The 27186-nt window shown below is 38.3% G+C and overlaps 2 protein-coding genes across 3 annotated transcripts in view; one reads left to right on the top strand and one right to left on the bottom strand.

Annotated features, from left to right (window-relative positions):
- Positions 1-502: 502 nt before the first annotated feature.
- On the bottom strand, positions 503-5091 carry pigw (phosphatidylinositol glycan anchor biosynthesis, class W). Its single transcript, XM_055658067.1, has 2 exons — positions 4540-5091; positions 503-3627 (listed from the first exon to the last, which is right to left on the bottom strand). Exon 2 carries the CDS (start codon positions 3617-3619, stop codon positions 2093-2095), a length of 1527 nt encoding a protein of 508 aa, XP_055514042.1. The 5' UTR covers positions 3620-3627; positions 4540-5091; the 3' UTR covers positions 503-2092.
- Positions 5092-5125: 34 nt separating this feature from the next.
- The window catches only part of LOC129710812 (unconventional myosin-XIX), a 47799-nt gene continuing 25738 nt past the window's right edge, over positions 5126-27186 (top strand). For both annotated transcript variants that reach the window (XM_055658063.1, XM_055658064.1), the window contains exons 1-10: positions 5126-5424; positions 12892-13039; positions 16050-16198; positions 16422-16535; positions 17727-17859; positions 20891-20960; positions 23642-23744; positions 24625-24721; positions 25973-26049; positions 26891-26981. In XM_055658063.1, the coding sequence (XP_055514038.1) occupies positions 5164-5424; positions 12892-13039; positions 16050-16198; positions 16422-16535; positions 17727-17859; positions 20891-20960; positions 23642-23744; positions 24625-24721; positions 25973-26049; positions 26891-26981 (1243 nt within the window). In that variant the 5' untranslated portion in view covers positions 5126-5163. The remainder of the gene's footprint in view (positions 5425-12891; positions 13040-16049; positions 16199-16421; positions 16536-17726; positions 17860-20890; positions 20961-23641; positions 23745-24624; positions 24722-25972; positions 26050-26890; positions 26982-27186) is intronic.

The raw sequence follows: 27186 nt of genomic DNA, 5'->3' as shown, positions 1-27186 counted from the left end.
TCTTCAAAATTAACTCTGATGGAAATAAAATAAATAATACAAAGTATTAATCAAGTTAATTGGTTTTGTTAACTTTCTAGATTTTACTGTGGATGGCTTGATTGTGTTCATGTGTAGCTGTACCTCAGTACACATGGAAATAACAAACTAAACTAATCCAAAACTAATTTTCTCTTCACTGTGCTTTATAGGCATGGGTGTTTTTGATTTTCTACTCTCGTGGTTATCATAAACATTTGTTATTTATGATGAGGTAATTTATTATGACCAATTATTATCAAATCTTTACTAAAGACTCGTACATAGATGTTCTCGGAGAGTGAAATGGAGCAGTTAATTTTCTTCTTTCTACTCAGGATTTGGTGGGTTACGTTTGGTCCCTCATTCGTAAACCTGACTGAGAACTGCTGATTCAGTCTTTAAATAGGGAGTCATAATCAGTATAACCAATGGATTTATATGGACAAAAGACATCATAAGAATAATTGCACAGTATAATATGCAGATAGTATGCACAGTATAATATGCACCAAATGCAGGCAAAAAGTGTTACCCCAGTATGAAAATGATCAATATTAAGGTGGGTCAAATGGGCCTGCTTCCATGCTTATAATTCCACTACTGTAACATAGCACTGGCTAAATGTAGAGAACATAGTAGGAATGACCAATGCACATACAGAAGAAACTAAATGCAAAGGTTGTACATCATTGATAAAAATGAACAAGTCTTATGCATATGTTAATTTAATGGCACCGATTTTGAAATTAAAATTTTAATTTTGCAGTTCTGAAGATTAATGTTTCCTTATTTGTTACATGGTTACACACTGATGTTTTATGGTTGATGAAAGAAATGTTTTAATGGCCCCAGACAATAAAATATATTAATATTTAATTTTTTTTTTAATCTGTTAATAACTGAAAAATTCAAGATTGATGTAAAATTGTGATATTTTCAACAGTTTAATAGAAATAGATAACAAAAATTAGAAATATGTAAACATTAAGAACATATCTATCTGCCACCATTAATGTACTTAACTATTTGGACTGATTCCGTGGGTTCATCACCCTCCGGGTGAAGAAATGTCTTCCAATTTTAGCTCTCAAGGGGACATTCTGTATCCTGAGATTGGCTTTCAGCTCTCTGCCCATCAAGAGAGTTAGATTTTTCCAAGAGAGTGAGATTTAGCTATTAGTTTCAAGAGAGAGATAGATTTACCTCTTGGAACTAAGGGAATCAAGGGATATTGGGGAAAAAGCAGGAACAGAGTACTGATTTTACATGATCAGCCATGATCATATTGAATGGCAGTGCTGGCTCAAAGGGCCAGATGACCTTCTCCTGCACCATTTTCTATGGTTCTAAGAACATCCACCCTATCCATTCCTCTCAACTATTCTTTCATCATTTGTGTACATAAAAGACAATTGCATTTTTATTTATGCTAGTTACTAATCTACTCATGGTCCCTGTTCCTCATTTCCATTATTATTTTTTTTAATACTCTATACTTGTGCTTTCAGTTTAATCTTCTACTCCAACTTGAACCTTACATTTGTCATACATTTCTAGATTATATTTTATTTTGTTTTATTCTCTCATCAAGGAAGCACCAGTTTTAATTCCCTCCTTTCATCCTTTCACCTTTGAGACAAAGTCCAATTTTATGCCCAAATCACTTCCTCCTTGAATGCCTTGCATTGCCCAATGACTTTTATTTAATCAATCATTGTTTAATGCAGGGATCAGATTTGTTTTCAACTTGTTAAAAATTAACTGAGGAAGGGCTAAGTATTTTTTACATGTACATCTGCCCCACATGTGGATACTGCATTTTGGGGACAAAGGCTGAGTAGGACTTGTTGCTAGAACAGTGGAATCAAAGTTATATTGTATGCTTCAGCATCCTCTGATGAAAAACAACATTGTAAAGCAAGGAATAGTAATGATTGCTCTGCCAAATCTCTTGGAGTTAACATTTCTATTGTTTCATGTATTCTTGGCATAAACCAATGGCTGAACATTTCTAAATGTTTTAGTTTTCTTTTATATTACGTGTTGCGATACTAAGGATGTGTATGCTGAATTACCAAAACTTTAAAGTGATGTCATTGATGTGTAAAATATATACAGAGATACAATTGCAGAACATGTAAAGCATCAGTACAAATAAGGAAATATATGTGCTGCTATGAACAGTATCCACTGTAAAGTTTACCAAACCTGTCAAAATATTAGATTGCAGGAAAAACAATAGTTGGTTTCTGTTTATGGCATCAATAAGACAGAAACGTACTGTGTTTTTATCTACTTTTTCCAAAGCATTGTTTTTTGACAAAGTATTTTCTTTTCTGTGCTGGGGAGTATCTGGTAAAATGTTCCACGAACACGGCGCTTTAGACATCCCCGACAGAAATTTGACAAATAATAAAACAAGATCAACCAGCACGTACAGATTGATAAAAAACAAACTGTGTTCAACTGTCCAGAGGACAAAAGCAAGATTGGCCATCCGTCGGGATACAGGTTCTACAAGTGCCTCGCACGCATGCAACAGCAACAATAATATAAAATTGCTTATGGTAAGGCAGCACTGCATTTTTATCCAGTCTTTTACTAACACCCTCCTCTTCATAATAAAAATGCCAGCTTGTACACCAGCCATGTAAATAGATACATATCCAAACATGGAAAAAATCCCTTCTCTGTTAGCATTAAGGAACCCATCCCTCGTACCTTTGCCATCGCTGCCATGTAATATAAATTGTTTCAGATTTGTCATTTCAAGGAGGAATTGATAACATAGGGCGATACCACCTGACAAAATCCATGAGCTTCTTACAGGGCACAATACAAAAATAAAAGATGACAGGATCCTAACTACTGCCAGTGTGAAAAAGAAATTCCAATGCAAACCATATTCAGAGATATGCTCATGATAATTCACAGATTTAACACTTATTAGACGAACTAATCCCAAGAAAATTAACGGCCAAACTGCTATTATCTGTTTGACTGCAAAACTAAATTTAAAATGTGATCCAATTTTGTTCTTCTGTCTTGCTTCAGGAGAAACAAGTGCATTTGAAAAAACAAAAGCTGCTGCACCATAGTCCATATACCCCTTCCCATATGTTTCAGCTTTAGCAAAGCGTCTTGGAAATATTGGAAAGTCCACAGCTAAAATGCAGATGGCAGTCACTATGTTAACATAGACTCGAAACAAAGTGACAAAGGGAATACGATTCATATCCAGGCTGGTATCCAAAAATCCTGCTATGACTTCTTTCAAGTGTTGATGGGCACGTCGTTTTCTTTGATAGTATATCTGAAATACAGATATCACCAGAACAACTGCTAGAACCAGCACCACCCAATGAAGCACAGCTGACAAAACAGTGCAATACAATACAAGAGGTGCCACCAGTACAACAAAGTCAACGAATAGGAATCTTTTCCATGTCGATTCGGTGTTTTCTCCAAAGAAATACATTAAAATCAAGCCTCGATAGGCAACAGGCAATGCACATGAAACCAAACCCACTGAATTCTCAGTCAGAGTAGTACCATTGAAGTTGCTGACAAAGGCTTCTTTGGATAGCTTTTGCTCCATTTTACTCCCTGAAAAAAAATTAAAATGATTACTGAAAAACACAATAGAAAATATATACATGATATTTTAACCACACATATAATCTGGAATTACATATTTATTCAATGTTCTGTGCGATTAAATGAACAGTCAAAGAGATTTAACATTCTTGGTTTTGATATCCATTTTAAAAGTCATTTGCAATTTGGTCACCATTTCCTTTAATAAGTCACTACTACTGAATTTTTGACCAGACCATTTCCATTTCCAAAAGTTATTTCGGTAGTTCAACCACTGCAGGGAAAGTATTCAATCCTCAATGTGTCATCACCTTACATTAAATTTGGTCCTGCTGCATTAGTTTGTAATTACCCTAATAATTCAATGAATTCACAACAACAATTGGAAACAGATAATACATGTGGCACAGTTGGTAAAGCTGTTGCCTCAGAGATCAGGGTTCAATCCTGACCTCAAGTGCTGTCATTGTGGAGTTTGCACATTCTCCCTGTGACCAGATTTGTGGGTTAATTGGCCTTTGTAAAATTGCCCCTATTGTGTAGGGAGTGGATAAGAAAGTGGGTTAACTAATGTGAACGGGTGGGTTGAAGGGCCTGTTTCCGCTGTATCTCTAAACAAAATGGTGCAACACAAATAGCTCCAGAATTATTCCAATGTCCACCTGCATTAGAAGAATTTAGAAAGATCAGTGGAAATAATTAAAAGCTATGTATTATCATGGAGGAGTGACCTTTTCCGTCACTTGAAGTGTTTGCCTGATCCCAGCGTCGTTACGCAAGGATAAATGATCTTGAAGAGGAAGTATATTCTGCTACTATCCTTTTGGCTTTAGATTTCTACTGCTGAAGAATATCTGCTCACAAGTTTATATTTCCATTCAGCAACAATATAATAATGTCGTGCAATCACCTATGCCTCACCTGGACCAAAAGGGAGCCAGTATTATGTAGATTGGGGGACAGAGCCACAAGGAAGTTTCTTCCGCAATGATTCCGAGATGGCTTATACTTAAATCACCGAATATAGACACAAAATGCTGGAGCAACTCAGCGGGTCAGGTAGTATCCCTGGAGAGAACTTCCGTGAGCACTTCAGAAGCAGCAAGCCTTGCCCGAGATGCTGATATTTACTACAACAGGTGATGTTTATCGTGGGGTCCAGCGCTCATTGATTGCCAGAACCAGAGTCAAGGCCAGAGCGGGAGCCGAACCTCTGCCTTCTGCAGTCAGTCTCCCCAGGGGTATCGATCCTCAACCTCAATTAGAAACAGTTAAGAAATGCGGCCCTGTTGGTAAAGCTGCTGCCTCGGAGACCAGCGTTCAATCCCGTAGACACAAAATGCTGAAGTAACTCAGCAGGCAGCATCCCTGGAGATGGGGGACGTCTAGGGATGAGACCCTTCTTCAGACGGTGCCTCGGGTGGAGTTTGCACCTGCTACCATAGATCTGCAGGTTAATTGGCTTCTTCCCCCCCCCCCCCCCCCCCTCCCCCCGGGTCAAGGGTGAGAGATGACGCGCACGCTCCCGGCCGCACGTCGCGCGAGATGGCGGCATGCGTCCGTGCGTGCGCGTCCCCGTCCCCGCGGGGCGGCCGTTTGAAGCAAAGATCCTATAGGATCTGTGGTTTGAAGCTTCTTTGGTTTGAAGGCGCGAGTGGCGCCAGATCCCTGGGCGGGAGCGAGGGAACGAGAGGGAGCGCGCGCTCCTGGCCCGGGACCACCCCGCACCAATGCAGCGGTGAACTAACCGACGCCCAGGCCCGAGTGGCCGACTATAACACTAAGGGAGCCATGGCAACGCGCCAGGTAAGGGGAGAGTAAGGGTAAATGTTAATGCATTTCGTTGTCTCTGTACTGTACACTGACAATGACAATTAAAATTGAATCTGAATCTGAGAGGAGGGGGAGAGAGAAGAGAGAAGGAAGAGGAGGGGGGAGAGAAGAGGAGGGAGAGAGAGAAGAAGAGGGGGAGAGAGAAGAGGAGAGAGAGAGAAGAGAGAGAAGAGGAGAGAGAGAGAGAGGGAGAGAGAGAGGGGGAGAGAGAGAGAGAGGAGAGAGAGAGAGAGAGGGAGAGAGAGAGAGAGAGAGAGAGAGAGAGGGGAGAGAGAGAGAGAGAGAGAGAGAGAGAGGAGAGAGAGAGAGAGAGAGAGAGGGGGGGAGAGAGAGAGAGAGAGGGGGGGAGAGAGGAGAGAGGGGAGAGAGAAGAGGAGGGGGAGAGAGAAGAGGAGGGGGAGAGAGAGAGAGAGGAGGGGAGAGAGAGAGGAGGAGAGAGAGAGAGGGGGAGAGAGAGGAGGGAGGGGGGTGTTGGACATGTTCCCACAGTCCCACAGTCACCGTCAACAGTTTCCTTCTCTCCAGAGATGCTGTCTGACCCGCTCCAGCTTTTTGCGTCTATCTTCGGTTTAAACCTGTATCTACAGTTGCTTTCTACACACACTGTCAACAGCCAGATTGTTGGACGAGCCGCAGTTTGAATGCAGCAGCGGATCAGTAGGACGTTGTCAAGTTATTTGTTTTGCATACAATTTCAGTAAAATCGAACTACATAAACACAATCATGAATAATTATTAAAATGAAATGTGACATGAAACACAATCATGAATCAGTCCAACCGTTGTAGTTTTTGAGCTTTACAACTAGAGTGGTTGTGCTAGAATTACAATGGAAAGGGTTTAGGTTCGTTTTAGTTAGTTTAAACAAACAAAACCGACTAAACTAAAAGTCGTGAGTGGAAGGAATGACCATGGAAAGGACGATGTCACCTTCATGTGCGTTTCACTCGCCCTCGCTCTGCACAACCGCTCAGGCTTGAACATGAGTCAAGCTGCAAATTGTATTAACATTGAGAAAGACCGGCTGTGACACCCTCAAGCAAATGCATAAATCCTTTTTGAAGGCTCTGGTTGACCTTTTTCCACCACCTTTACAGGTAATGCGTTTCACCTTGAAACTATTCTTTGTGTAAAATAAAGTATTTAGTATCAGCAGAATCGTTTGCCAATCACTTTAAATATGTGAACTTGGGATAATGAACTATCTGCTAATATGAGATACTTCTCAAATTATCGTATCCAAACCCATCTTTCTCATCATAAAATTATAGAAACATTGCTACACAGAAGGTTAATAGGGCTGTGTAGGAAGGAACTTAAGATGCTAATTTAAACTCAAGATAGACACAAATAGCTGGAGTAACTCAGCGGGACAGGCAGCATTTCTGGAGAGAAGGAATGGGTGACATTTCGGGTCGAGACCCTTTCTCAGTTAATAGGGGTATTGTGTCAACACTGAGACCCACATTTTACTGTAGGGTCCCTGACACTTTCTAGCTTCATCATATATTTATCAATTTCCTCTAGTAAGGTAAATGGAATTTGAAATCTCATACTTTTGGTATATATTTGGGTATCTGATCACAATTCTGATCACAAGGGACAATTTGATCATTGTGTGATTGGAATCGCACAAATTTTGATCAACATTCCAGTATCTGCAGTTCCTTGTTTTTTCTTCACTCCTTTCCCACCCAGTGCTCTGCCGACACATTTAGTTTAGTTTAGAGATACAGCGTGGAAACGGGCCCTTTGACCCATTGAGTGCGCCGACCAGCAATCCCCGCACACTTACACTAACCTACACACTGGGGACAATTTGCAATTATACCAAGCCAATTAATCTACAAACCTGTACGCCTTCGGAGTGCGAGAGGAAACGAGCACCTGGAGAAAACCCACGCAGGTCATGGACAGAACGTACAGACTCCGTACAGACAACACCTTTAGTCTCTGGCGCTATAATGTTCTGCGTGGGCGCATTTATTTATGCTGCAGAAAACAAACTTACATTATGTAAACATATTGAGATAACATTTAATAATTTTAATGGCACAATTGTGAATAATTCAGGGTTTTTTTAATGTTTTGTTTTGAGTAATCCTGAACAAGGAGGGAAACAATCTTTTAAAACGCCTGATTGTGATTCTCATACTTGAAGGGACAATAGTCATACAAAACAATGTGAACTTTCACTCTACTTCCAAACCAGCATTCTTCTTTATTTGTTTGGAGGTGTGTGCATCCTAGCATCCATTCTGATGTGATCCCCGCCACAAATGTTGCTATCTAGGTTTTGTGCAGAAATAAAGACAGAGTGGTTGGGTTAAAATATGTGACTGACAAGAAGAGAAACGCATTCCTGTCCAGAAAGGGAGGAATATGGAAAACATTTTGAATAGCAGGTTAGATTCTTGAGTTTTCTTGTCACAAATGTCTTGCTGTGTCTCATCAATGAAATGTTAAATGAGTGAATTTCATTAAATAAGTTGTGATCATGTTAAATGTTATTCATTCATGTTACTTTGAATGTTTTGATTTTCATCTAAATTGGTTTTAACTGTGACGAGCCTGGGTTTTGCTTTACTTACACTGAGAGCAATAGTTGTGCAACTTGCTTTCTTTGTACGTGCTCTAGGCAATCTCATGCAGCTTCTTGCAGTCTTATTCAATGCAAATTCACCCTCAGATTATAGGTATGTTTGAAATTATATACATAACTTTAATTTTGAGAGCAATAGTCTACCAAAAATGTTGTGACTGAATATTTGTACTTATGAGGAGAATTTTGTTTCAAGATGAGAGTTAAGTCATTAAACTTCTAGTGCACATGCTTCTCTTTGGCTGAAATGAATTGTGATAATAAAGCACCATTCAAATGGCTTGCATATCGTTCTCACTTTACTGGAGTCTGTTTTCTGTGTCTGATCCTACAGGAACAATCATGTAATTAACAGGTTTTTGAGTCCAACTTGGCTTAATAAAATGTAATTCCATTAGAATAATTCATAAATGTTTTCAGTCTTCTAGAGTTGGTCATGGTGTCCTGTTGCAAGAGTAGCAAGTTAGAAAAGAACCACCCCAGTTGCAGTGCATGCAAGTGACATTACGGCCATGCTGGTGTGTAATGTATTGGGTATAATACTTGAATTTCAAAAAAATAACTTCCATGCTATAACCAACGTCAGTAACTTTTAATTTATTTGCCCTTTAGGTAATGACCTTGAAAATACCATACCGGATAAAATAATTAAAATGTCTATCGTTAATGAACTTATATTCATATAATTTTTTTAGCATGTAGTAAAATATTAAAAATTCCGTACAAATCATCAATCCACAAAGCAAAACAAGCTGTGAAATCATGAGTAAGGAACTCCAGAACTAACAACCGGAGCCCAGTCTTTATACTAATTCAGTCTAGCTTTAATATCATCCTGATTTTTGTCAAATTTATCACTTTACACATAATTTTGGAGCAAAAATTGTTTGTCATTTTCCTGAATCCAAGTAGAGCAATGACAGTTTTACGAACTATTGACCTACCAATTGATTAAAACTGAAGCTATTCTAGTAAGAGATGTATGATGTTATGTAATTAATTGAGGTACAAAGACACCCCACTGCTATTGGGGAATGTCCTGTTACATTTGGAATAATCAAAATTATTGCTGAAAAATGTTCCACCTGTAATAGTTCAGATATTTCATAAATCAATGTCCATATTTCTATAAATTAGAAGAAAATGACTGATAATTTATGGAGGAAGGAACTGCAGATGCTGGTTTACTTTGAAGATAGACACAAAATACTGGAGTAAATCAGCAGGACAGGCAGCATCTCTGGATAGAAGGAATGGATTATGTTTTGGGTCGAGACCCTTCTTCAGACCTCTATCCATAGATGCTGCCTGTCCCACTGAGTTACTCCAGCATTTTGTCTATCTTCAAAGTGATCATTTAGTTGTGTATGTAAATTAATACGTGTTGAACCAGTTTTGCTAGGATTAAGTGACGGGTGAAATTCTCTTAAAAACAGATACAATTCTACTTTGCAACTTTGTGTCCTTAAATTTTTTTAAAATAATTTAGATGGTAGATTTCCATTTAATTTGCTATGCTCTGATCCTTGTTGAATGTTATTAGTTCCTAGTTTGATGGTATTTTTCTTATTATTTTCTTATCTAAGCGGTTGTTCCACGCATGAGCCTAGCCACTGCTGGTAGATTATTTCAGCATGTGATATCTCTCTATGACCTTGCTTGAAGTTCACCAGGTAAATTCCAGTAATGTTTATGAGTTGGTGATCAAGAATTCTGCATTTTTATTATTGCCAATAAAGCAACTTCATTATCCATCGCGATCAAGTCATTGTAGTACAACCTTCATAGTTATGATTAACGAAGTTAGCACAGAAAGGAATTTAACCCAAGTCGAAATGTGACCTACACAACTTGTTTTTTTTTTCTTTATTTATCATTGGGAAGTTGGGATTCCATTTTGAAAATAAAACTAGATGAAAAAAAATCTGCAAATATGAAAAATGCTGAAGAGACGAAAAGTAAAACAAATAAATATTAGCCACGGTATTAATTAATAGAACGGTTTAAAATAACAATGACGGATCGCTGAAATGAAAAAGTAAAGGTCATCAGCTATGTGCAAATACTAAATTGAATAACATATGACATTATTATGATAAAAACAAATAATTTGCTGCAATGAGCCCTTTGGCTTCATGTTTTTGAAAACCCAGTACAGAAATATGTCAGAAATACAGCCAGAAAAATGGGGAGCACCCATCATCAGACAAACCTTTTGCCTTTCTTAAAATAAAAAGAAAATATCGATCATTGAACTAACTATGATTTATTTCTTTTTAGATGTATACATATTCTCAGACATACAACTGTATCCCTGTGGCAGGGAGCAATTGCTACTGTTCATTGATAATTGTTCTGTAAAGCTGCTTGAGTTAACAGAATGTCTGCTGGTCTTAATTGCTGAAGCAATCATATTCTTAAAGGAATTGCTCCAATCCGTGAGCCTCTATTGATTGAATGAATGACAGGAATTGGAACAAAATAATTTTGTAAAGTGACATTCTTCTAGTTTAAAAAAACCCCACACATCTGCATATTCATCAGAGATGTCTTCTGGAGAGATGCAGAGCATGTTCCCATCTAAAAACGCTAAAACTTCAGAAAAATCAATCAGTCTGAAGGCTATCAAAGCCACTAAATATTTTAGCTGACATTGCTTAAATTGCTTTTTGTTTTTCTATGCTCAATGTAGAATTAACATGAAGGAGGTTTTGTATTTTGTTCAGAAATGAGGAATCAATCAGCAGTTTAAATACATAGCAGCACAGTTATTAAAACTAAATTGAGCAGAAAATATTAAGGTGGAGGGGACGGTTGTACATAATTGTCTAATAGGAGTATTGAAAAAGTGCTGGAGCAATTTAGATTTACTGGACGTGTGTGGAGCAACAAAGGATTCCATACAGAACTTGGAGTGTATCAAGTGATATTCTGCACTTTGCTGTCAAAGGTGGTGATCTCATTTTTACAGCAGGTTAAGCTGAAAAGGCTGCGACTATGATGAAAAAAATATATAGGCCTAATAATGGGTAGAAAACCCTTTTTGTAATTGACGTTTTTATTACCGTTGTACGTACCCAAACCTCTGCTAGCGTTTTTGTTTTCTGTTGGCTAGATAAAGTCATACAGCATGGAAACAGGGCCTTTGGCCCAACTTGCCCATGCTGACCAAGATGCCCCTTCTATGGTGGTCCCACCTGCCTGCATGTGGCCCATATTCATCTAAACCTTTCCTATCCATGTATTTGAAATGTTGTTATAGTACCTGCCTCAACTGTGGCATGCATGATGGTTCTGGTGATAGGATATGGGGTTTAAACTTAAACTTCTATTTCCAACAAAATAAAATGAATTTGTTGTTCTGGGCAAATGGCCTGAGGTGAAGATTTGCTTTATGATAAGCAAGTAGGTGAAGAAGAAGAAAAAAAGTGTGGTGCGTAAAATAATGTTTTTTCAATATTTCCACTATGTGTACATTCTGGAAAATATGTAAACTTTCAGGGGTTCTGGATCAGGTTGGCTGTCAAGCAGCAGAGAGGTGGTGAGGGAAGTGATGGATTAGTAAACCTGAGTGATTAACAGTGAAATAGCAGTTGACCTGTGCCTGGTGATGTCAACTGTTAAGGAAGCACGGGAGTAATTTGGAAGGCTTTTTTTTTGCAGGTTGTTCTGAGGTGACATTGAATAGGCCAGAAAGTCAGTGACCTAGATAGTGGACGTTCATTGGTGAGATTAACCAAGTCAAAAGCTGTGGAATTAAAGAGTCGTCAACATTACACATTGTTATTTTTAACTGTGTCTAGGAGCATGAGCGAGTAAAGCACGCATTGAAGGAGTTCAAACTCATTGAGCAGATAAGACCCATTGGGGGATATTTAAATGCAGAAGGAGTTGGGAATTTTCTGTTTGAGATGATAGCTTCATCAAAAGGTTGTTGGGTTTGATAGCAAACTGGATGTTGTCAGAGGAAAGGACCCAAGAAATATTTCACACATGACAACAGCTGAAAACATGTACAATAGACTCATTCAACACAGTAAGCTTCCACAAATAGTTGTAAACGAAAGAATCGGCTCGGTTTTGATTTTGAGGCTAATTGGCAATAACTATTCAGTTAGGATACCATATTTGTATCTTTTTGATTATCCTTTATCCTGGAGTTCAGAGAACCTATACCTGCACCTAAGAAAGCAGTCAGAACCGATATTCTACATATTTTCTATAAGATTGCACTTCAGACAATGCAGCATTTCTTCAGAGCTGCATCAAATGGCAACCTAAATTTTGTTTTCTGCAATTATGAGTCGGGCTGAAATCCCTTTTGAGTGCACCATCTTGAATGCAGATTCCATCTATATTCTTTTACATTAGAACTCTTACTTTTCACATTTTGTGTTTAACTTTATTTCAATCCAAAAATGTAATTTTCTTGTAGATTTTAAACTAGTATTGTTCCAACAAAAACAAGACAAATGTGCAGGAAGGAACTGCAGATGCTCCAAAGTTGTGTTCAAACTTAACAAATTCTATTAATTTGAGTACACCACTCTTGAGGATAATCTACCAAACGTAGAACTTCCATGATGTAACAAACTATAGGAAGGAACTGCAGATGCTGGTTTAAACGAAAGATAGACACAAAATGGTGGAGTAACTCAGCGGGACAGGCAGCATTTCTGGAGAGAAGGAAGGGTGATGTTTTGGTTGAGACCCTTCTTCAGATTGGTCTCTTAGGTAGAATAATAGTGGGCAATAAAAATAAAATTTAAATTGGGCAATAAAAAAAGTGTTGCTTTTCTAGAAATACATATTGAATGTCTTATGGTTCTTTTTTTCAGACTAATGGATTGAAAGATTCCCAAAAGGTTTTAGATTACACTACATTGAATCATACAGTTGAGGAGATAAAAGCTTTTCTCATTAATGAAGATGAGTTGCACCAGTTTGATGATCTCACCAAAGTCAATCCAGTAACAACTGCCACAGGTATCTAATTAATTAGTTTTTTATTTTTGTTATGTAGTTACCTGTACTTGTAAAATGATGGATGTTTGAGCACAATACTCGCTTCATACAAGATTGTACTTCCTTTAATAATAATGGAAGATCAAGGCACTCATGTCGAAATCAAGTACAACAGTAATTATATTTGGGCAACTACATACTAGACACCTTTATGCTGGAAACAAATAAGTACACGCAAAAGTCCCTTCAACAGAATTAACCTTAAAATATGCTAGTTTGATAGGCTCAGCGTGATGTTTCTCCCATGTTTATTATCCAATTTTGGGAAATGAATATTATCATAAGGTCATATGGGATGGGAGCAGAAATAGGCCATTTGGCCCATCAGGTCGACTCTGCCATCAATCATGGCCAATCTACCTCTCCCTCCTAACCCCATCTCATGCCTTCTCCCCATGAGCCCTGGCACATGTACTAATCAAGAATCTATCTATGCTATAAAAATGTCCATTTACTTGGCCTCCGCAGCCTTCGGAGGCAAAGAATTCCACAGATTCACCACTAAAGAAATTCCTTCTCATCTCCTTCCTAAAGTAATGTCCCTTAATTCTGAGGCTGTGACATCTAGTCCTAGACTCTCCCACTAGTGGAAACACCCTCTCCACATCCACTCTATCCAAGCCATTAACTATTTGGTACGTTTCCATGAGGTCCCCCCTCATTCTTCTAAACTCCAACGAGTACAGGCCCAGTGCAGTCAAACACTCGTCATAGGTTAACCCACTCAATCCTGGGATCATTCTTGTAAACCTCCTCTGGATCCTCTCCAGGGCCAGCACATCCTTCCTCAGATATGGTTCCCAAAATTGCTCACGCAATACGCCAAATGCGGCCTGAACAGCGCCTCATGGAGCCTCAGCATTACATCTCTGTTTTTGTATTCTAGCCCTCTTGAAATAAATGCTAACATTGCATTTGTCTTCTTTACTACTGATTTGATTTGCAGATTAACTTTTTGGGAATCCTACACCAGCACTCCCAAATCCATTTGCACCTCCGATTTCTGGATTCTTTCCCCATTTAGAAAATAGTCTATGGCTCTCTTCCTACTACCAAAATGCATGTCTTCACACTTTGCTACACTATATTCCATCTACCACTTCTCTGCCTGCTCTCTTAACCTGTCCAGGTCCTTCTGCTGAGTCCCTGCTTTCTCAGCACTACCTGCCCCTCCACCTATTTTTGTATCATCTGCAAACAGGGCCACAAAGCCTTCAATCCCCTCATCCAAATCATTAATGTACAATGTGAAGAGTAGCGGCCCCAGCATCGACCCCGCAGAACTCCGCTAGTCACTGGCAGCCAACCAGAAAAAGCCCCCTTTATTGCCACACTTTGCCTTCTGCCTTACAGCCAACCTGCTAACCATGCTTCTGTATGGACTCTAAAATCTTCCCAACCACTGAAGTCAGACTAACCGGCCTACAGTTCCCACTATTCTGCTTTGCTGCCGTCTTGTACAACGGGGTAATATTGGCAATTTTCCAATCGTCTGGAACCACTCCTGACTCCAGTGATTCTTGAAATATATCTATTAATGCCTCCACAATCTCTAAAGCCAACTCTTTCAGAACCCTAAGGTGCAACTCATCCAGTCCATGTAACATCCACTTTCAGCTTCCCAAGCACCTTCTCCTTGGTATTAGCCACTCCACTAACCTCCTCCCTCGGACTCTCTTGAATTTCTGGCATATTTCTGGTGTCTTTCGCTGTGAAAACTGATGCAAAAAAGTTATTCAACGCCTCTGCCATTTCTCTATTCCCCATTATCACGTCTCCTGCATCATTTTCCAGCGGTCCAACGTCCACTCTTGCCTCTTTCTTACTCTTGATGAAACTCTTGTGCTATCCTCTTTTATATTATTAGCCAGCTTGCCTTCATATTTCATCTTTTCGCCTCGTATTGCCTTATCAATGGTGTTATTCTACATAGAAGTCATTGTATATTATATTAATGTTTTATTTTTGAAAAAACAAAGTTCTCAAAACATTCATCAAGCCATGCAGCATCTGTGGAGGGAGAACCAGAGTTATTGTTTCTGGCAATAACTTTAATCAGACCATGGAAAAGTTAGAAATAGTGTTTTAAGTGTGGGGATGAAGAGTGAGAGGGCTGGGCAAGTTGAGAGAATAGTAGGGATGACATGGAGCTGAGGAGGGACTGAATCATAGGAAAGATGTTGGTGCAGGCTGAGGGAGGTTGGTGATGGCTTAAACAGTTGTTCTGTAAGGAGCAGCTGTATATAGAAGATAATGAATGAGGGCATTATACTAAAATACTAAATATGAGAGATTTAAAATACTGTGGTTGCGGGAACTCTAAATAATCAGAATGCTGCAAACCCTGTGGCAGGCAGTATCCATGTAGGGATAAAAACATAATGGCACAGGTGGACCTCTTGGATGTTTCTAGCATTCTCTTTATTTTATTTCCGCCAACTACATTGTTTTGTATCTCAAACGTTGCAGCATTCTTTTTTTCTATTATTCACCATCTTCTATTTATAATGCCAGACAAATTGGCTGTAATTATATATTTTTCTACCATTTTCTATCAATGAGTACAGCCATTTAAAAAAATCCATTTAGTTGATGGTGGTCTCCACTCTGTCGTAGACATGTTTTTGCCATCCTTCCCCTTTCTACAACTTAAAGTATGTTTCATTTCTAACTTTTCCGAGTTCCGATGAAAGATCATTGACCTGAAATATTAAATCTTGTTTATCTATCAGGTGTTGTGTGCCCTACTGAATACATATGATGTTTTCTGTTTTTTATTAAATACATCAAGTATCTTTTTTTTTGCCTTTCTAATGAAGATACAAATAATTTTGTGTTAAAAATTATGTTCTCTGCAAACATTTGGTTATAACCCATAGCATTTAGATTAACAATGTGTAATGTTTCGGATTTCAGTTTCTCTCTGAAATACTAAGCAGCCTGAATATATTGACCATTTTCTGTCTCCCAGTTTTAAGATGTCTCCAAGCAAGATATGCAGCTGGTGTATTTTACACTAATGCAGGTTGTACACTAGTGGCTCTAAATCCATTCCAGTGTGTGCCTAACTTGTATTCCTCTGAGGTCATGAAAGAATACCACCATGTGTCCCAACCGCAGGTAACTCAAGTACACTTTGGTGCTTTCTTTATTTAACTTAACAAGCAAATTATTGCATTATTTTCCCTTTTTACAGATTCTATAATGGATACAAACATAACATTAAAATTTATTTTGCATACTATTGCATCAGTTTTACATGATTAATAACTTGAGTTTTTTTGTACTGGTGATTTTTGCTGCTTTGTACATAAACAAAATTTCAAAAAATTATATTCTTTAGGAATTGAAGCCTCACATCTTCACGGTAGCTGAACAAGCCTTCAGGAATGTACATAGCCACATTGAACCAATTAACCAGTCACTGATAGTTAGTGGAGAGAGTGGTGCTGGAAAGGTAAGTGCTGAACAAGCATAATGTTGTTAGATTCACAGAGAAACAAACCTCATAAATTAACAAGTTCATCATTGGGGTATGATTTTTATAAAGTAGATTTTGATCATTATAGGTAACCAATTGCGATAGTATCTGCCTCAACTATCTCCTCCAGCAGCTCCTTCCATGCACCCACCACCCTTGTGTAAAAAAAAAAGTTACCCCTCAGGTTCCTATTAACTCTATCCCCCCCTCATCTTAAACGCATCTCCTCTGCTTCTCGATTCCCCAACTCTGGGCAAAATACTGTGCATTTACCCGATTTGTTCCTCTCATGATTTTGCACACCTCTATAAGATCACCCCTCATACTCCTGCTCGCCAAGGAATAAAGCCTGTTCAACATCTCCCAAAAGCTCAGACCCACGAGTCCTGGAAACATCCTCGTACATCTTTTCTGCACCCTTCCTAGCTTGACAACATCTCTCCTATAACATGGTGACCAAAACTGAGTGCAACACTCTAAATGTGCCCTCACCAAGGTCTTGTATAACTGTAACTTGACCTCCCAACTTCTATGCTCAATACCCTGGCTGATGAAGGCAAATGTGCCGAAAGCCTTATTGACCACCCTATCTGGATGCCCCTTTCTTTTAGTTTTTTAGTTTAGAGATGCAGTGCGGAAACAGGTCCTTCGGCCCACCTAGTCCACACCGACTAGCGATCCCGCACAATAACACTATTCTACATACACTAAGGACAATTTACATTTATACCAATCCAATTAACCTCCAAACTTGTAAGTTTTTGGAGTGTGGGAGGAAACTGAAGATCTTGGGGGAAATGTGCACGGTTGCGTGGAGAACATACAAACTCCGTACAGACAAGCACACATAGTCTGGTTCGAACCCGGGTCTCTGGCACTGTAAGTAGCTCTACTGCTATGCCACTATGCCACCCAAAGGACTATTTCCATTCAAGGAACTATGTACCTGAACTGCTAGATCCCTATGCTTTACAACACTCCCCAGAGCCCCACGTTTCACTGTTTAGGCCCTGCCCTTGTTAGACTTCCCATAATGTTAAAAAAAAAAGATGACCAAGAAATATGCTTGTTTGTTCACAGTTTGTTTTCAAGTTCCATAACAGGAACTTTCCTCATAAAACAGCTTCTCAACTTTGTTCTCAAGCCAATTTAAATTTCCTTTTGCAGACATGGACATCTCGATGCCTTATGAATTACTTTGCTACAGTTGCTGCCTCATCCACCTCTGTAAAGTGCCAAGAAAATGTGGAACGGATAGAAAAGAGAGTACTGGACTCCAATCCCGTGATGGAGGCATTTGGTAATGAAACTTTCTGCATGTGTTAGATAAAATGTTTAAGAATTTCAAGACATATATTTAGATGTACAGGTTCAGATGAAATATTCTTTGTATTGTCATTTCAATTCGAAGTGTAATTGTTAACAGGACCATCAAATAAATTCTTGGATATTGCAGGATTGATACTCTGGGGATCAAGTAGAGCTGTGTGGAATAATTTTGTGTGAGAATTATCAGTCTCTAGAGCAAGAATCTCCACTGACTTGCTCTTCTGTAAATTTTTTAATTTATTTTCTGACTTGCCATTCCGCAATTTGGGGACTGTATTCTTTTGATAATTAATGTATCCATTGTACTGAAGCTGATGAGATAGTTTGTCTTGTGAAACTATACATATTGCAAACTAGTAAACTAAAGATTAATACGTAAGAAGTAATTACCGATGCTGGTTTACACCGAAGATAGGCACAAATTGCTGGAGTAACCCAGCGAGTCAGGCAGCACCTCTGGAGAAAAGGAATAGGTAATGTTTTGGGTCGAAACACTTCCATCAGATTAATGTACAGTTCCCATTGTTTAGAGCAATCAACTGTTCCAATCCATTTGCAAGCACATGGTAACAATTCCTTTGAATTTTGGGAGATGTAGGAAGGAGTTGACTAATTCCTTATTGAGTCTTGTTCACCACCTGGTGGGCTACTGCTGAATGCCATTTACTAAAATATTGGAAAGATTACCGGAGACTCTTGTGGTCAGATAATACGTGGAACAGATGGGTATGTGGGGTGTTTGTTTTGGAAGAAGAGGCAGAGAAATAATTGTTCCAAATGCAAAAAGAGGAAAATTGACTCAGTTGAACGTACCTGGAAGTGGGCATCCAATAATATAAAATATAAAGATTTCAAATGAGGATGTTGACAAGATTTAAGGGCCTGAGCTTCCGGCAAAGATTGGGCAGGCTTATAGTGCAAAAGGCTGAGGTGTGACCTTATAGTGCATAAAATCATGAGGGGTATTATTAAGGTACAGAATGTGTAGGAAGGAACTGCAGATGCTGGTTTAAATCGAAGGTTCAGGACCAGCTTCTTCCCCACAGCCATCAGACTATTAACACAACTTCAAACAAACGATGAACTATAACAGCCTATTGCACTTTATTTGTTTATTTATGTGTGTGTATATATATATTCTATGGTATATGGTCACGCTGATCTGATCTGTATTATGCCTAAAATATTCTGTTGTGCTGCAGCAAGCAAGAATTTCATTGTCTTATCTGGGACACATGACAATAAACTCTTGACTTGACTCTTGAAGATAGACACAAAATGCTGGAGTAACTCAGTGGGACAGAGAGCATCTTTGGAGAGAAGAAATAGGTGACATTTCTGGTCGAGACCCTTCTTTAGTCTGAAGGGTCCTCAGCAGGATAGGCAGCATCTTTGGAGGGAAGGAATGGGTGATGCTTCTCGACCCGAGACGTCACCCATTCCTTCTCTCCAGGGATGCTGCCTGTCCCGTTGAGTTGCTCCAGCATTTTGTGTCTATTAAGGTACAGAGTCTGTAATCCAGGGTAGGGGAATCAAGAACCAGAGGGCTTAGGTTTAAGGTGAGAGAGGAAAGATTTAATATGGATTTGAGAAACAATATTTTCATTCAGATGGTGGTGGGTATATGGGATGAGCTGCTAGATGAGGAAGTTGAGGCATGTATAATAGGAGCATTTAAAAGACACTTGGACAATTGTAAACGTAGGATCGGTTTAGAGGGAATATGAATCAAATGTGGGCAAATCAGACCAGCTTAGATGGGGCTACTTGGTCGGCCTGGACAAGTTGGGCTGAAGGGCCTGTTTCTGCACTGTATGACTAAATCAATTAAAATTGTCTTCTTGCGTATGGCGTGCACAGCCTAAAGTTGTAGGTCAACTTGTTCTATTTGATTGTGCACGTCGGCTTGATTGCATTAGTCGAAACAGGATGGACCACATGAAGGTTGCAATCTCCCACCCCAATTAAAATAATGACAAGCTGTTTCTTGGTAGCCTTTAGGTCCTATGGATATTTGATTCTTTTGTTCAAGTCGAGAGTGCTTAATTGTCATATGTACCAACAACGGAATAATTAAATACTTGCAGCAGCACAACAGGCCTGTAACACCACACAAGTGGATAATAATATATAATAAACACAAATTCAATCATTTAATAACAAAAATAGCCCAAAGTCGTTGGTGCAATCAAAAAATATACATTGTTCATAGGTTAGTGTTATGTAGCGTTCAAGAGCACGATGGTTGTTGGGAAAGCTGTTATTGAACCTGTAATCCCAGTTTTTTGACTCCGATGGTTGAGTGTGACCAGAGTGTTGAGAGGCTTTGATGATGCTGGGTGCCTTTTTGCGGCAGCGCCTTTTATAGACCCCTCTTATGATGAAGAGGTCAGTAATGACTGGATGGTGGCCAATTAATTCCCAGAATCTGTTAATTGCTACCACAACCAGCATTTATTACCCATCTTTATTTTGTCCTTGGAAAATATGGCATTGAATCATGTCTGAAACAATGCTGCTTTTCCGGTGACAAATACTCAAATTTTGAGCTGGGAGTTCAACGATCTAGACGCAGTAATGATGATGGAACATCATTTATGCTTCCGTGTCAGACTCTGACAGCCCACCATACTGAAGCAATTGATAATACAAATGGGCAAGTTTGATATGCTGAATCATCCAGAATTAGAGGTGCAGTGTGTTGGAAGATTGCAACTTTCACGTAGTCCGCCCTGTTTCGACTAATGCAATCAACTCGACGTGCACAAACGGAAGATCAAATAGAACAAGTTGTCCAAAAACTTTAGGCTGTGCACGCCACACGAAAGAAGAAGAGGTGCAGTTTGACCCATCTAAAATGCTACATGGTCTCCAAAGTATTTCAGTTGATTTTGTTTTGTTTAATTAAATATTGATTGTGAAATTAGATGGAAATGAGATTTGCAAAGGCAAATATAAAATGAGGGAGTCATAAGTTACCAACATTGCATACTGTTTCACAGGAAATGCTTCCACTTTAAGGAATCACAACAGTAGCCGATTTGGAAAATACATCCAACTCCAATTAAACAGGTAATTTTTGGAGCAGCAGAATGTACTTGCTCTCTTTTTTTCCAGTTAGCCACTGCCTGAAAGACGAAGAACTGTTGAATGCAGTTAGCTCATTTGTAAGTGAGTTAACTGCTTTTAAAATGCCTGAGTGAGTTAGTAGGATAAGTGTCGCTCAGTCTTTCTGTATGCCTATCTGATAACATGTTTTTGAAAGTGAAAATAATAATAATAATAATAAACTTTATTACGGGCTCAAGGTCCAGACAAGGGGCAACATTACATTAAAAAAGCATTGCATATCAAATATCATAAATATATATAAAATCATGGTATATCACATAAAAACATTATAATTTATATTTAACAAAAACCCACAATACTTAAGTTAAAAATCCAGATTAAAAGATGATCAATGTCCTACAACGAGACAAGGATACCAGTGTCTCCACAACTGGGATTCGTAGCGTGTAGTGCTAACCCTTATGATTGTCAAGGCCACAATAAGCAAATTTTTAGAGTCATTTATCCTGAAAATAAATTTATACATGTGGTGTCTTAGGAATGCTTCTAAAGAACTGACTCCTGCAGCCACAAACATATTACTGGCACTACACCATCTAGGTTGCCTTAGCAGTGTTCTCATGGCATCGTTATATGCCACCTTTAGTCCCTGCATACTTGTCTTTAAATAGTTCGACCACAGGTGCGCAGTGTAGAGTGGTGTGCAGTATGCTCTAAATAGCGACATCTTCACCACATCGGCACACGCACCTAATTTACGCAAGAAGATATTTGCCTGTACATACAGCATGCGTCGTTGCCTATAAATATCCTCATAATCTGTCATTTGTTCTGTAATAATATGCCCTAGATATTTTATCTTATTACAGACAATAAGATTGTCGTCAGACAATTTAAAAACAGGATATTTTAGGCATTTATCCTCTTTGGTTCTACAGACCATAACAGCACTCTTACTAGCATTATATTTAATGTTATGTTCCACACCATACACGGAACATATAGTAAGGAGCTGCTAGAGACCAGCGCTAGATGGACTAAAGACCACAAGATCATCTGCATACATAATATGGTTCACTAAAATATTACCAATCACGCACCCAGTGTTACAGGCTTTCAATTGTTTAGACAGATCATCAATATATATATATATTTTATTTTTTTATTAGAAGTACGGTAAATTACAATCCTACACAACACATATATCTTAATACATTTTTTGTACCGCTTCATTTTTTTTGAGCTTTAAGAAAAAGGTAGAAGTAAGGAAAGTAAAGAAAGTGCGCGAGAGTCGTGAAGTGCAAGAGTGTTGGGAAAAGAAAGCCCCTTAGGAAAGAAGTTAGAGAAGGAAGTAAAGTGAGAAAATAGACCCTAGAAAAGAAAGAAAGAGAAAATAGAAACAATCGCTCTATTATAACATTAAACTCCGCAGAAAGGGGACTACCAACCAAGTCTGTTTTTGTTGTTTTACCTCCCGTTACCAGGTCCTGATACCACTTATTTATATATTTGTTTTTTTTTTTAATTACTATTGCACCTCATACTTGTAATAGGTCCAGAAACATAGACCACGTCTTTTGGAATTGGTCTGCTTTACCTGCTAGGAGGAATCTCATCTCTTCCAGATGTAATGTTTCAAACATATTTGATATCCACATTTTTATTGTTGGTGTCGGCGCATTTTTCCAGAATTTAAGTATAAGCTTTTTTCCCATTATTAGCCCGTAATTAAATAAATTCTTCTGAAACACATTTAATTCAGGGTTACCTTCCGATATTCCGAAGATAATCCATTCTGGTTTTGGTACCAGTTTTATTTTGATCAATTTTGAAAAAATATCAAATATTTCATACCAGAATTTTTGGATTTTTGTACAAAAAACAAAAGAGTGCGCTATGGTAGCTTCTTGACACAGGCATTTATCACAGATTGGTGAAACATTAGGGAAGATTTTATTTAATTTAGTTTTTGAATAATATAATCTATGTAATGTTTTAAATTGGATGAGACAGATCATCAATATATAGATTAAAAAGGACTGGGGACAAAATTCCCCCTTGTCTAACACCATTGCTAACCCCAAATGGGGCTGAGACCCTATTGCCCCATTTTATTTGCATAGTCTGGTGGGCATACCAGTAGGCCAGAATTCTAATAATGTATTCAGGCACCCCTCTTTGACTCATTTTACCAAACAGCTTTCTGTGATTAACACGGTCAAAGGCTTTGGAAGCATCAATAAAGCACAAAAGGATTGAAGAGTTTTTGCCTCTATATTTGTTTACAATCTCCTTTAGGGCATATATGCATAAGTCAGTGCCATGTTTAGCTTTAAAGCAAAACTGGTTATCTGTGGAGTTAACAAACTCATTTATTCTATCCAGCAGAACTCTTTCTAAGACTTTTGACAATATGCTGGCTAAAGCTATGGGCCTGTAATTATTTAGGCTGCCTACTTTACCAGCTTACCAAATGTGTATGCAATTTGAAATTAGGTCTTTGTGTGTGAGGCGGTAAGGGGTTGGGGGTGGGATGAAAATAAAGGATTGCTAAATGTGTTCCTCAAAGCTTTTCTGTAGGAGTGGTTGCCTGGGAAAATCTGTGATTGCTCCACTAAGAAAGTTCAGACTTGATCTTTTCTACAGCCCCTTGCTACAAAATATGTTGCTTTATTTTCCAGATGCCAGCAGCTGCAGGGAGCTTCTGTGCAAACTTACCTGTTGGAGAAAACACGAGTTGCCTATCAAGCTCCTTCTGAAAGAAATTTTCACATTTTTTATCAGGTATGTCTGTAGACTTGCATGTAATATGGCTTTCTGATGTGTTAGAATTCAAACTGGGGAAAATAGAAAAATATGAGCTATATTATACACTCTGTCTTCCACTTTGCTCTTTATTGTACTTGACTTTGAACTGATTGTATCTACGTATGTAAATATCTTCGATCTGACTGGATAGGATACTTTTCACTATACCTTGGCACATGTAACAATAACTAAATAATAGATTAATTAATTAGGTTTTATGGATCTAAATTATGTCGTACCTCGTTTTATAAATGGAAAATAAATACCATTTGTTCAATTGGGATTTATATTAGGATATGGCATATGTTGGGACATAAATGAAGATGAAACAAGGTGATGACAGCATTTAGCAGATTCTGCAGAGCAAACGGGTAAATTCATTTTATCAATGTACCATAGATTCTGGGTATATAATATGGTAGTTAGATTGCTTTTTCCACACGTGGAATATTTCTATTAATTTATTTATTTCTGGTTAGCAAATTTTCTTTTTAAATTGTTGGCTTTCGACACCCCACTTTTCATTCCAGCTGTTAGATCTAGAACTGAGGTTTGATAAGCTTCTGACAGCAAAATCTTAGAGAGAAATGGGCATAAATGAGAAACGATAACAGAGGTAGCAAGATAATTGAAAGAAGAGTTGTGGTCCCAAAATATCGCCAATTCTCGTTCTCTTTAAGATGCTGCCTGACCCGCTGAGTTACTCCAGTGTTTTGTCCTATCTTCGGTGTAAACCAGCATCTGCAGTTCCTCCCTACACAGTACTTGACCCCTCTCTTGCATAACTTGTCTGTGTTATGCTACTGATATGGTGATGGGCTGAAAACTAGAATTTATTAATGTAATGTTTCTTCAGATAGTGAAAGGAGCGACTGAGGAACAGAAATCGGAGTGGGGTCTTCATGAAGCAGCAGAATTCTTCTGGTTACCAAATGCTGAGAATACTTTAGAAGGTTAGAAGTTTTAAAACTCGAACAATACAGGAATCCACATTAATTTTTAAGTACAGTTCTTGCAGACATTAATTCATTAGCAATTCTTCTGTGATATTGGACGATGCTGCATTTTGTGCATTAAATTGTAGAATACTTATATTGTATTATTGAAACACGCAAGATAACCTGTGTTTAACCTAGTCAAGCCCGTCATATACTAAAGCTTAATTCTTGTATATAAATATGAATAGGGATAATTTTAATTTCCGGGGGGGGCAATACACATTTCAAGAATTTGCAAATTTATATCAAACACATTGCAGGTAGAGGATGATCAGCCATGATCACATTGAATGGTGGTGCTGGCTCGAAGGGCCGAGTGGCCTACTCCTGCACCTATTGTCTATTGTTCTGAAAAATTGCTATACATGTCTTCCAGAAATCCTGCCATAGCCACCATTTTAGTCCAGCACTTTGTGTCTTTTTATTAGTAAACTATCATCTGCAATTCCTTGTGTCTGCTTAGTACTTGTGATGGACAATGGGCAATGTCCACCACATTTTGCAGTATTCCTTCGTTCTTGGGCGTTTGCGTTACCGAAACAGGCAGCGAAGCAACCAGTCAGTACACTTTTCACCATACACTTGTACGAGTTCCATGGAGTATTGGTGCTGTCGTCAGCAAATTTAAAGATGGCATTGGAGCAAACCAGTCGTGAATAGCCAGATGCAGTTCTTTATCTCTTGCACAAACCTTGATTTTTGAGGACAGTTGTACTTACAAAGCTGCTCTACCTCATTGGCACAGGCCAAGAATTGAACTTGGTGTCTTCCTATTTTTGACTGTTGCTTTCCATCTGAGTAAAATATTTTCCATTGGATACATTCATTGAAACTATTCTTTTACAGTGAAAGAGATTTTGGAATCCCCTTGCTTGTGTATCCAACATTTGGTCAAGAGTAGAGTCAAGAGTATATTTAATTGATTTTTAAACTATTATTGCAACACTTCAGACTTTTTGAAGGTTGATATTTTCTCCAGTTTATTGTCGCTTTGTATTTGTCTATCCTGCACACACATTAATTGTGTCTGGTAACCTATAGCGCACAGTTCTAAAGAATATTTGGTCAGTCAAATGACAAAATGATCTACTGAGAAAGGGATCGAAATGAGCAATAAGAAAATAAGAATAAAATGGAAATGGTTTATGTTGGTGTTTTGGGTAGCCATCAAACTATCAGTCAGATAATTTTGTACTTGTTCTGCAGAGGACCAGTTTGATGAAACCAAAAATGCAATGCTACATTTGGGTATTGATCATGCCACCCAACATCAAGTGTTCACGGTAAGTGAGCATTGTAATTTAGTACTTTACATTAAGTGAAATTTTATTTGTCGGATTATTGACATTGAATAACTTAATTCTCTGTAGCTTTTACAGGAAAGCTTTTGGCCCCATGTGTGAAATTAGTGATGAAAGCTGCCAAAGGCTCAGAAATGTGTGATTTTTCCCTCTTTATTTGACAACAACTCGAATCCTATAAAGTGATAGGAAAGTTGGTTCAAATATTTTGGTATCCAGATATTTTTAATGAGCATATCACTCCTTTTTTAAAAAATGAAAGATGGCGAGTAGTTCCTTTTAATAGTTAATGCACTACAACTCTAATAATTAATTTTCCGACTACTCTGAAATACCAGTGGTTCTGTACCTGGCTCATCTGATGACCTGGTTACCATGCTCTTTTTCAATCGCTGGGAATTGGTTCCAGTGCTCCACTGAGTCATGTCAGGCTTGCTCTAAAACATATTATTTTACTGTCTAATATCCTTTTTAAAAATATATATCTTGTGTGTGTGTGTGCGCGCGCGCGTGCGAGCGTGCCCGCCCGCCCGGTAGCACAGAAGTCCCGAGAGTCACAATTTAAGGTGTGATCTGCAGTCAGCATCTCTGGCAATATGGAGCTATTTAGTACTCCATCACAGTAGTCGTCCAGATTATTTTTGTGCTCATGTCGTGAATCACTGCACATTACTGTCACAATGCTTTATAAAAAATAATAATACTTGTAATAATTAAAGCAGGTTTTTGGAAGTCCTATCGTAAACCAGTATATTAATTTTAATTCAATTTGTTTGCGTTTTCCCCATATTTATGGTTTCTTAATATTTGTTTTTTCGAATAGATTCTCGTTGGCCTTCTGCATCTCGGCAATGTGCAGTTCAGCTCTCCAATGGATGAGTCTTATCCTTGTGATCTCAAAGCAGAAGCTAAAAGTAAGAATTGTATAATTGATTATTTCCATTAAAACAAAATTATTAGAGTTCTGAGAAAGTTCTGGTTTAATACTTTTCTGGTAGTTATCGGATCATTGGTTTTATAATTAAATTTGTGAACATGATTCGGTTCAAAATTGTGTATACTATTTGGCTTGTTTTACAGTTAGTGTACCTTCTGGTACAGGGAATGATCCTGCATCAA

This window comes from Leucoraja erinacea, chromosome 28 (genome assembly GCF_028641065.1).
Source record: "Leucoraja erinacea ecotype New England chromosome 28, Leri_hhj_1, whole genome shotgun sequence".
NCBI lineage: Eukaryota > Metazoa > Chordata > Chondrichthyes > Rajiformes > Rajidae > Leucoraja > Leucoraja erinaceus.
This window is presented reverse-complemented; position numbering and strand designations above follow the sequence as displayed.